At 43.1% G+C, this 12,077-nt stretch overlaps 1 protein-coding gene across 7 annotated transcripts in view; it reads left to right on the top strand.

The window, feature by feature from the left end:
• Positions 1-12,077, top strand: part of CRIM1 (cysteine rich transmembrane BMP regulator 1) — a 208,645-nt gene that overhangs the window by 158,751 nt on the left and 37,817 nt on the right. For 5 of the 7 annotated variants that reach the window (XM_051842989.3, XM_051842987.3, XM_051842985.3 and 2 more), the window contains 3 exons: positions 6,211-6,367; positions 7,389-7,510; positions 8,645-8,854. In XM_051842989.3, coding sequence (XP_051698949.3) covers positions 6,211-6,367; positions 7,389-7,510; positions 8,645-8,854 — 489 coding nt within the window. The remainder of the gene's footprint in view (positions 1-6,210; positions 6,368-7,388; positions 7,511-8,644; positions 8,855-12,077) is intronic. The other 2 variants (XM_070069255.2, XM_051842988.3) reach the window with 1 other exon arrangement.

The following is a 12,077-nucleotide window of genomic DNA, read 5'->3' as shown; positions in this document are numbered from 1 at the left end:
CAGGAGTGAAGCAGCCAGGACTCAAACTGCACCTCATGGGATGCATGCATCACAGGTGGTAGCCCAACCCATTGTGCTACAACACCAGTCCCCATCTTGATTTTCAAAAGAAGAAAGTTCCTTGTCATCCAGTATGACATAGTATTTTTTACCCACCATTGCAGCTGCTTGTTAAGTGCTTGTCTTGTCCAAAATTCTCCATCATAGTTTTCATCCAAACCTTTTCCGCATACAGTAACACTGACCTTTTTTTAAAAAATTTTTTTTTATTTACTTGAGAGACAGCATATAAATTTTCTCTTAGGAGTTAGATGTAGTTTCCATTGGCATTAATATTTCTTAAAATAAGGTCAGCACCAAATAGATTGTTCTCCTCTCTTCATCAGTTTGTTGTTTGTTCGATCAGTCTTGCTCCATCTGGCATTTCTTGAGTTCCTGCTATGTGCAGAGTACTAGAGGGATACAAAGCATGTAACAGAGTAGGCATTTGTCCTAACATTTAAGATGCCCATGAACCACATCAGAGTGCCTGGGTTCCAGATTCCTACCAATGTAGAACCTGGGTGGCATCAGGGGGTCCATGTGGTTGGGTCCCTGTCACCCACAGGAAGAGACCCTGATTGAGTTCCCAGCTTCAGCCACTGGGGAACAAGCCAGCAGAAGAGACTCCTGCTGTCTCTGTCTCAAATATCCTTTTTAAAAAGGAAGACAAAAATAGCCCTTACCCTTAACCACTATTGGTATATAAAATATTGAACATGCTAATACATTGTAATTGTATTACAGTATAATTTAGGGTATTATAGACAATCTTAGTAAGATTGAAAGGGCAACATGTCTGATAAAGGGTTCTTTTGTTTGAACATATAGTATTTGTGTTGTTTTAACCTATAACAATATTCTTGCAACACTGCTAATAAAAGCAATGTGCCAAGAGCATATGGAGAATTTAAATCACTCCGACAGTTTCTCAAACACAGGTTTAGAATGAAGAAAAAATAAATGGTAGGAAAAGTTTAAGAGAAGAGGGTAGCTGCAAAAAGTAAAACTAAAATCATTTAAATAAGGTATTGGTAACCTAACTATTGATATGGGCTATAATGATGTTACTTCTTAACAAAAAAAAAAAAAAAAAAAAAGTTGTCTGACATAATACCCTGAAGCTTATTGTATAAACTGTATGGATTAAATTACATCTATATGAATTAAGTGGAGTCAATATTTTAGCATCTTACTGTTCACATTTTTAAATCAAGTGGATTTGATTGCATCATTTGTAACTTCTCTTCTGGTTCTAATGTGCTTGAAGTCTTGGAATTCAGGATGCTTTGATGTACGAATTGATGCAGACATATGAAGTAGGGAGAGAAGAGCCTTTATATTTTTCATGAAATCTGTATCTGAACCAAACACTCCCAGAAGGTCACGGCACCAAATACAAGGAGGCCGACTGCTTGTTTTCATTTTAGCATTATAATTGTGAGCTAACATCTGTCAGCGTCCAGCATTGCATTTCCTTATGTCATAGTCTCAGTAGCTTCGGGCCTTCCTGAGGACAGTTGGTAGATACTGGCGGTACCTGAGAGCTGGAGGTACTGCAGCAAAGATGGGTGCAGCGCAGCTCTGGGGGACGCTGTTCACATTGTGTTCTGCTTGGGGTTGCACTTAGGATCAGGTGCATTCTTGGCGCTAAAACCAGATTCCTCTGTTTTTCCTGACTAAATAGAAAGCTTACTATCGACCAGCCACAGCATACAGTCCTTGTAGTCTGCCAGTATTTATCACTTTCTCTTCAATGGTAATTTTCCCCCAGTGAATTGAGAAGCACTTTCAGATCACAGCGAAAGCATAATGCTGAGAAATTATGAACATAAAGCCATGTTTTTCCTCATAGCTGTCTCGAGTGATGCACCAACGCTTTCCCGACAAACTGAAGCCCCTCCCTTCCGGGAAGAAGCTATTTCCAGTCTCATTGCTCTGCTCTTTATTTGAACACCTGTCTCAGGGATCAATTTCTCTTCAGGAAAATTCGCAAATGAGATACATAGATCTAGGACTACTTTCCAGTTGTTAATGGTTCCTATTTCTGAACTAGAAAATGTACTTTAAGGTATTTAGCAAAATCAGAGTAAGTCTTTTTCTATCTTTTTTTTTTTTTTTGGACAGGCATAGTGGATAGTGAGAGAGAGAGACAGAGAGAAAGGTCTTCCTTTTGCCGTTGGTTCACCCTCCAATGGCCGCCGCGGCTGGCGTGCTACGGCCGGCGCACCGCACTGATCCGAAGGCAGGAGCCAGGTGCTTCTCCTGGTCTCCCATGGGGTGCAGAGCCCAAGCACCTGGGCCGTCCTCCACTGCACTCCCGGGCCACAGCAGGGAGCTGGCCTGGAAGGGGGGCAACCGAGACAGAATCCGGCGCCCCGACTGGGACTAGAACCCGGTGTGCCGGCACCGCAAGGCGGAGGATTAGCCTATTGAGCTGCGGCGCCGGCCAAGAGTAAGTCTTTTTCATGCTGTTATTTCTCTGTTAATATAGCAGCCTTGAGGGTTAGTGGCAAGAACATAGATTGAGATGTCCACTCAGCAAATATTTGTTGAATACCCACTCCACACTAAACACTGCACTAGTCACTGGACTGTAAGAAGTACTGTAACATTTATATAGTTATATACTATAACATTTATAATGTAAATACCATAAGAAAATATGTCGCAGCCCTGGAACTCTCTTCTGTTGGGGAGCAGAGTTGATGTAGTCCAGACCGTAGAATGCAGGTAAGCAATTCCAAGTCAGTGAAGCACAGGGCATCCCTTCCTCGGCATCAGAACCAAGCTGCTTTCTAGAGAATACCCTGGGGGCTGGCCCTGTAGCATAGTAAGTAGAGCCGCTGCCTGCAGTGCCAGCATCCCATATGAGCACTGGTTCATGTCCTGGCTGCTCCACTTCCAATCCAGCTCTCTGATATGGCCTGGGAAAGCAGTAGAAGATGGCCCAAGTCCTTGGGCCCATGCACCCGCATGGGAGACGAGGAAGAATCTCCTGGCTTCGGATCAGCGCAGCTCTGACCGTTGCGGCCAATTGGGGAGTGAACCAATGGATGGAAGACCTCTCTCTCTGCCTCTCTTCTCTCTGTGTAACTCTATCAAGTAAATAAATAAATCTTTAAAAAGAAAGAAAGAATACCCTGTATTTCAGTAAACATAGCAGCCTTTATTTGGAATTTCCTTCCAGTGCAAATTAAAGTTAGGTTAAAGACAAATTTGGTTTTTATCTAATTGGTTGAATTTGAATGATGACAATTTTCTTTAAGGATTAATGTAGAACATTCTAGATTAAGATATATGGAGAAACTTCCGTTTATAGAACACTATAAAAATAAAGGCACAAAGGTGCTTGAACTTCAAAGTTCCACTGAATTTAATCCCCAAGGGTGTCAACTCCAGGAAGTTCTAGGAGTATTTTTAATTCATCTATTTCCCAACATAATCCACTTGGTGTCATGACTTAAAAATTCTTGTGATAGAAAAATAGGTCACAACTTAGTTCTCTGTGTCAGCAAAAGAAACGTGGCTGTGAAAGGCTTCTCCCTCTTCATCATTCCTGTAATAATGGGAAATGAAAAATGATGACCTTCTAAGCCATATAATTACAAATTTTTAATGAGCCATTTAGAATGTCTCTTTTAAAGATGCAGATTAGTATTCAGTTGCTTCGCAGTGTGATGCCAACCCATGAGGTTATATTAAATGTGTAATGAAAGGGTTATGATAATGACAAAGGAGAAAATGATCCCATAAATCACATTTTCCTTTTTTAAAAGATAACAAATTAAATATGCAAATGTTGCCAACCAAGATTCTATCTAAAAATATTTATGTAAAACATGGACCCATTTCACCTATTAATTGTAGTTAAAGTTTAATTTTAGATTATAAGATTTGTGTGTGAAAGGTACAAATACAATTTCTGTTTTTCCTAGTATGTTATACATTATTATTATATTTGTGCTTAAAGAGTGTCCAAATAAGGTAAAAATGCATTGATCACTCTAGCAGTAACAGTCTGTGGCTCCCATCCATGCAGACCCGTATTCAAGCATTGCCATACTTTTGCCATGATCATATCAACTTCTCTTCTTTAAGTTTGCTTGTCTCTCAAATTCTGTATTCAATTCAGACAGGTCTCAACTTACTTTATTTATATCACAAAGCTTGCTTTTCTTACCTTACCATTTCTATTCCCTGTATTTCTCCACAAAGCTCTTAATCAAAACCTTTCAAAATCATTCTACAAGGTTCTGTGAAGCTCTTCTCTCCAGTAGTTGATTTTGCCAATCACTTCATAGCTGTATTCCTTTTTTTTTTTTTTTAAGGATTGAATAGTTGATTTGAAAGGAAAGACACAAAGAGATCTTCCATCTTCTAGTTCATTCCCCAAAAGGCAGCAACAGCCAGAGCTAGACCAGGCTGAAGGCAGGAAGCTTGGAACTTTATCCCATTCTCCCACATGAAGACCCAAGCACCTGGGGCATCTTTCACTGCCTTTGCAGGCACATTAGTAGGAAGCTGAATTGGGTGGAAGTAGTGTAGCCAGTACTCGAACTAGGCACTCTGATACAGGATGTTGGGGTCACAGTGTCAGGTTAACGCCCTGTACCACATCATCCCCTTTCCTTTTCCCTTCTGAAAAAATGTGATAGGAGCAGGCGTTTTGTGCAACAAGTAAGGTACTACTTGAGATGTCTGCATCCCATATTACAGTGCCTGTTTTGAGTCCTGCCTTCTCCACTTCCAGTCTAGCTTCCTACTAATGTGTATGTACCCTTGGAGCCAACAGGTGATAGCTTAAGTACCTGGGTCCCTGCCACCCAGATGAAATTTTGGGCTCCTGGCTTCAGCTTGGCCCTGTCCTGACTGTTACATGTATTTGGAGAGTGAACCAGAGGATAGAAGATCTCTCTCCACCTTTACTTTTTTATAAAGGAAGGATAAGAAATATCTGTGCTACATGCAGTATGACATATTATATGATACCATCTAACACCCACAGAGTAAATATTATGTGAATTTAACATTATGTGATCTAACACCCATAGAGTAAATATTATGCATTATCATGGGCATGCAATAGAATTAAAGTACTCAGTGATATTGGGAGAGTGTGTTTCTGATTCCCACTTTTTTTATTATTATTTTTTTTTTTTTGACAGAGTGGACAGTGAGAGAGAGAGACAGACAGAAAGGTCTTCCTTTTGCCGTTGGTTCACCCTCCAATGGCCGCTGCGGCCGGTGCACCGCACTGATCCGATGGCAGGAGCCAGGTACTTCTCCTGGTCTCCCATGGGGTGCAGAGCCCAAGCACTTGGGCCATCCTCCACTGCACTCCCTAGCCACAGCAGAGAGCTGGCCTGGAAGAGGGGCAACCGGGACAGAATCCGGCGCCCCGACCGGGACTAGAACCCGGTGTGCTGGCACCGCAAGGTGGAGGATTAGCCTAGTGAGCCACGGCACCTGCCTGATTCCCACATTTTAACATAAATGGTTATCAGTGATTTAAGGTGACTAATAAATTCATGAAAAAATGCACTTAATCATTAACAGTCACCAGCTTACTTGCTCTTCAATATTCTTCAAGACTGCTAGATTCGCAACCTTTAGAAATCCATTCTTCAGAGTAATTTTTTATATTCTTTTTAGAACAAAGTCATATTGTACTAACCATGAAGTAGCACAATCTGTATTTTTTAAAGGATTTATTTATTTATTTAAAGTCAAAGTTCTGGAGAGGGAGAGGCAGAGAGAAAGAGATGTCTTCCACTTGCTGGTTCAGTCACCAAATGGCCACAACAACCAGGGCTGGGCCAGGCTGAAGCCAGGAGCCAAGAGCTTCATCCAAGTCTCCCGTGCAGATGCAGGAACCCAAGTACTCAGGCCATCCTCCACTGCTTTCCCAGATGCTTTAGCAGGGAGCTGGATCAGAAGTGGAACAACTGGGACTTGAACTGGTGCCCATATGGGATGCAGGCGCTGCAGTTGGCTTCTTTACCTGCTACAGCACAGTGCTGACCCCACAATCTGCATTTTCTAGCTATGTGTGATGCCATGGTAGAGCTGAGAAATTTAAATTTGTGCAAGGCCAGGGGATTTGGGAAATGTGTTGTATTGACGTGCTGTTGTCTTTGGAAGAAACACGCTGTTTGTGTGTCTCCACAGGAGAAGAGCTGTGCGCAGGCCTTAAACGCGGCTGCACCTTGGACTGTCCCTTTGGTTTCCTAACTGATGCCCACAACTGTGAGATCTGTCAGTGCCGCCCACGGCCCAAGAAGTGCAGACCCATAATCTGTGACAAGTACTGTCCACTTGGATACCTGTACGTATTTCTTAATTCAGAAGACCTATGAAGGTTTGATGGAACGGTCACACTCATTTTATTGGCTGTTTTGTATGTGTGTGTGAATGACTCAATAATGTACTGAGTCCCGAATACCCATGCTTGTTTAGATAGGTGAGTTGGAAAGCAGGGAAAGGATTGTGTTGCCAAAGATAACCAAGTTTTACTATCTTATGGAAATGGGCCATGTGATGTGAGAATCTCATGCAAGATCCCGTTGAGACTGCCTAAGAGAGTGGGGAGCAGAATTGCCATGATATCCCAGAGGCTACTTTATCATAATTTATTTAACCTATACCTTAAGATAGGTTGATAGCAACGCATTCACAATAAAGAGCATCCTACTTACCCTGCCTGCCAAGGTTTCTTACCTTGCATCCAGTTATTGGCTCATGACATTGTTCTTTATGTAGCAGCAGATTTGAAAGAGTTAATAAAGTCAATTTCAATAACTTAAATAATAAATTTAACCAATAGTCTCTGTGGCTTTTAATCTTTATCAGTCTTTACGTAGCATTCCCAGATTTATAGGACCTTAAATTCTCCTCCTTCCTTCTGTGAGTTTTCCTCATTGAAATTTTAACTAGCATCTAGAATCCCTCGGAGAATGTGGTCATGTAAAGAAGACAGTAATTCTAACAAAAGAAGAGCTCTTGCCCCCAATTTTGGTCTCCAGCGTTGACCAGCAATGAGTGGTACATTGTTCTGTTCCTGTTGTGCTGTCACTTTTCCTAATTAAATCAACAGTCATGTCGTTGGGATTCTGTCAGTCACATACTAGAAGCACTTAAGTGCTTGGGCTTTTCTAAACCTTGGTCATGGGTGAGTGGTGGTTATGGCCACAGGGAGCTAATTACATATCACTGCAAGAGTCTTTGAAACAAAAGTCAAGTCACTCTGCTTAATAGCAGTATCACTTCATTGACCCTTGGTCTGAGTTCTTGGACATCATTTGAGGCTTTTTGATTTTCTGACCTCTGACAAAATTTTAATTACCCAGGAAGAATAAGCACGGCTGTGACATCTGTCGCTGTAAGAAATGTCCAGAGCTCCCATGCAGTAAAATCTGCCCCTTGGGGTTCCAGCAGGACAGTCACGGCTGTCTTATCTGCAAGTGCAGAGGTAAGTTTGACCGCATGGCCCTTCTCCCTCAAAGCCGCCAGGGGCACCGAGACAAAGAGCAGGAGGACATGGTGTAGCGCAAACAATTGAAGTGATTGCTGCCTTCTCAGTCACAAATGCCACTCCCTGTGGGACCATCCCACAAGACCCCCTTCTCCTTTCATCTTAACAGAATGAAGCCTCAGAATAGAATTGAAAGTCAGCCTATGAACAGGCGCACTGCCCAAATCAATTACTTCTGAGCTCTTCACTTTTACCTGTCCCAGGAACTTTAGCCTGCAGCACATTGATCTTGACCCCAATGGAGTCTCCTGTTGTTCAGGAGTGGAATGGGTGTAGTTGCTACAGTAAAGGTCCCCAAAGTCCTTGAAGGCTGCTGTAGCGGAAGTGTCCGGCTGTGTTTCCTGCTCAGGCACATGGCAGCCTACAGCTGTTGCGTAAGCACAAGTCCCGTGTATCCCTGAGGCTTGAGAGTTCCTGCTCCAGGCATGTATCTGAAGTCAATGAGGATGTGTCTTAGCTGCCATTTCTGCCCTTACCCAGGCCCCAGCCCCACTGCACATCCCAGTACCTTGTAGTTGACAGTGTGATCTACAGATTAGGCAATAAATGGTCCCTCAAGTTTGTTTTGTGGGTTTTTTTTTTTTTTTTTTTGGTCACAGTTGGACAGTTAACCCCTTCATAGTGTTTGTAAGGAGTCAGAGAACAAAAGTCTAGTCCCTGTTTCAGTTGTTGCACAGGAACCTATTAGCTGCGCCAGGCTCAGGATTTCCCTATTGGATGAAACTTCTAGAGTGATCATTCTATATATATACACTAAATATATGTACAATACCCATTGGAAAACCAGTTCTTGTATAAAATACCAAAAACTGGAGTGAAAGAATAAAAATCAGCTAAGACCCCACCCGTAGAAGAGACACTTACTTGCAGGGTTCTTTTCTGTCTCTTCCCCCTTTTTTCAACATTGAGAGCATATTGGTGTAAACTCTTTTCACAAGCATTTCCCATATCCCTGACTGTCCTTTGTCAACATGATTTTGGTGGCTGGGTTCCATTAGACCTAAGGACACTAGGGGCTGTATCTCCTGTGCAGTAGCTGCTTCTTTACCAGGCTGCCTTCTGTCTGTCCAGAGGTCCCTGCTTCAGCCGGGCCACCCGTCTTGTCAGGCACATGTCTGTCCATGGATGGCCATCACCATAAAAATGAGGAAAGCTGGCATGATGGGTGCCGGGAATGCTACTGTCACAATGGACGGGAAATGTGTGCCCTGATCACCTGCCCGGTGCCTGCCTGTGGCAACCCCACCATTCATCCTGGACAGTGCTGCCCGTCCTGCGCAGGTAAAAGCTGGCCGCCGTCTCATATGCTCCACCTGACTTCTGCCTTGCAGGGCTTTGTACACACCTGTATCTCCGGGGGACATGCAGGGGGCAGCCCCTGGCACACTTTCTGGCTCTCCATGGTTTCTGTCAACAACGGCCACAAAATCAGCCGGGCACTCCAAATGATTAGCCAAAGACCAGAGAGAACTCTTAAGGCTCTAGAAACTGTTCTCCTTACTTTTTTTTTTTTTTTAAGATTTATTTATTTATTTGAAAGACAGAGGTAGAGAGAGAGGTCTTCCATCTAATGGTTCACTCCCCAGATCGCCGCAACGGCCAGAGCTGCACTGATTTGAAGCCAGGAGCCTCCTCCGAGTCCACCACTTGGGTGCAGGGGCCCGCGGACTTGAGCCATCCTCTTCTGCTTTCCCAGGCCTCAGCAGAGAGCTGAATCGGAAGTGGAGCAGCCAGGACTTGAACTGGTGCCCACATGGGATGCTGGCACTGCAGGCAGCAGCCTCACCCACTACACCGCAGTGCCAACCCCATCTCCTTACTTTTGAATGGTTTACTCAATTATATTTAGGTCTTTGAATCACATTTTTGTGAAGGTTGGTGGGCTCATATGTATTAAACTCCAGCTCTCCTTTTGATCAATAGTGTTATAAAGGCTGAATGTCTTAGTTAATTGGAGGGGATTAGTGCTAGTGTTATTCTGTAAAAGCTTATTCCTTATAAACTAACATATCCAAGAGGTAGAGATTCCTCAAGTCTGTCACTAGGACTCTTTTTTAAGTTACTGGACATGTGGCACTCTTGCCAAATGGAGGAATTTAGAGAGACCACATATCCTAAACGTTTAAAATCACAGTTATATCACTATGTTCCTAAATCTGTATAAATGAAATATATGACTCTTGTAAAGCCTAAGTAAATTTTTTTTTTAAAAAAAATCACAGTTATGGCCATTAAGGTAAGTTGTTAGAAGAACAGAGTTGTGGATCATGGGAGTCTGCAATATGGTTGTCAGAAACAGTACTTATCACCATAAAATCTCACCCCTGTCTCTGAAGAGCTCAGCACACTTCTGCATCCGTTACGCCTTCTACTGTGCAGGCCTCTTGGAGTTAGAGAAAAGTATTCTAGAGAAAAAGACATAGGAAGATTAACTCTCTTACCCAAGTAAAATGATACATCCGCTGGAAGTCTGGGAGAAATGAAGTCTCTGGATTTTCACATCAGTCCCTTTAACATTTAAAGGTCTTGGCAGATGCCATTTCCTCCGGTCAGTCCTGGCTCTGTGTGTCCTTGTGGATGAGTCCACCTGTGTGAAGGCCCAGTCCTTATGCCCCAAGCAGGACTTGGGTGGGGGAGTGGCCTCCCACTGGCCAGGTTGCACCTGCCTTTCTGCCCTGGTCGGGGGTGGGATAAAGGGATTCTTGAAGACCCCTTCAGCTCTGCAATTCTGTACACTTCAGTCACTACAAGATCAAAGTGACAGGCAGTGGAAAACCAGTGCTTGTATAAAATACCAAAAAGTGGAGTGAAAGAATAAAAGTCAGCTAAGACCCCACTCATAGAACCTTGCAGGGTTCTTTTTTGTCTCTTCTACCTTTTTTCAACATTGAGAGCATATTGATGTAAACTCTTTTCACAAACATTTCCCATATCCTGGTCCCTGGGCAGGCCCATATTATGGTGAAAAAGAGATGGCTTGTTTTGTTTCCCTGTAGTTCAGTTAGCTGTGTTGACACTTTTTTCCTATGTAGATTCTACTAGTTAAATGTGAAAAACCACTAGTGTCCACTGCATCATATGGTAAACCAGCAGTTTAATGAGAGAGTTCTGTGGACTCTTGGGGGAAAAAAAAAAAAAAAAAAAAAAAAAAACAGGTAACTGACCTAAGACCTGACAGGGGAGTATTTTCTCTATTTCAGAGATATGGAAAGTTTCTGTGCATACACAGATACTGCCATATAGTTCAGCTGTGTGATTATCTGGATAAACGCAAAGCACCTCCATGAAATATGGATATGCAGCATGGTGTTTTTTTCCAGTCTTGTCTTTCTTAGTTTGCCACGTGGGGATGTCTCTAACTACAAAGCCTAGAGTTGTTTCCTTCATGGACTCCTACTTAACAAGATTTTCTGGTTTTCTTCCTGGGATAAATGAGCTACTCCTGGTAGAAAACCTCTCAGATTTTTCTCTTTCTTACTCTCTACCTTTCGGTTTTTTATTTTTTTCCACCTGTCATTTACATCTCTCCAGCCCCTCTCATGCTTTGTACTGAGGCACAGAGTATATAGCAAAGGAATTGGAAAGGTGGGACGCACATTCGCACATCATCTCTCACCTGACCACCTCCCTCCATGGAGCACTTAAAAGGGCAGTCACTGTCCCCTCTAAGCCTTTTTCCAGCATTGATTTAGTAATGCCCTTTGGAACAGTTTTTTCATCCTACCCCGGCTCAGTCTTCATTCTGATTATCTTCCTAGCTCTTCATTTGCTGGAAAGTCTGTCCAATTGTTTGTGAGTGTCAGCATCAGCTAATGTCAGTTTTCTGTAATGTGTCCATTTGGACAAAATTCTTGTCGTTATTAGTTCCCTAAACATAAAACTGGAGTTGCCTTATTAGCTGGAAATCACCCCAAGCCACATTTTCTCATCAGTGTCTTTGACTCTACCACTTTGAAAGTACAGCCCCAGGGTACTCGTAGGCAGTCTCAGCTCTGAGCATCCCTGCACAGACAAGGTACTTCTTGGGCCCAACTTGCACTGAGCTCCAAGCACAAGCTAGCCAGGATGGCTCCAGACTACCTCTCGGCAGGAGTCAACACTGTCAACACCTTCTCGAAGTGCTTGTTGTGTTTGGATGTCACAAACGTGGTTAACATCTTCATCCATCTCATTTCCCCAGCACAACTTCAGGGAGACTCCCAGTACCTCTCCAGACATTTTCAGCATTAAATTTCCCTCTCCATCATTATCATCTCCTCAGTGGACCAAAGCCAGCTCTCCTCTGGAGAGAGCAATCATAGTTATCATCAGCATCTTAGCATTTACCCCTCTTGATGATGATATCACCACACAAATGTTTAGTCTCAGGTGAGGGTTTTCAGACTGTTGATTCTGCAGGAGCATTCCTGCTCAGTTTGCTGGCAGGCTGCTGCGAGTGGGGTGTGGCCTGCTGACAGCAGGATGTATTTCCAAGTGCTTGGAATCCCAGAGATAATGAAGTGGA

Source organism: Oryctolagus cuniculus, chromosome 2 (genome assembly GCF_051225735.1).
Source record: "Oryctolagus cuniculus isolate XC-2025 breed Fujian yellow rabbit chromosome 2, ASM5122573v1, whole genome shotgun sequence".
Taxonomy (NCBI): domain Eukaryota; kingdom Metazoa; phylum Chordata; class Mammalia; order Lagomorpha; family Leporidae; genus Oryctolagus; species Oryctolagus cuniculus.
The sequence above is the reverse complement of the archived record's forward strand: the minus strand, read 5'-3'. Positions and strand labels throughout refer to the sequence as shown.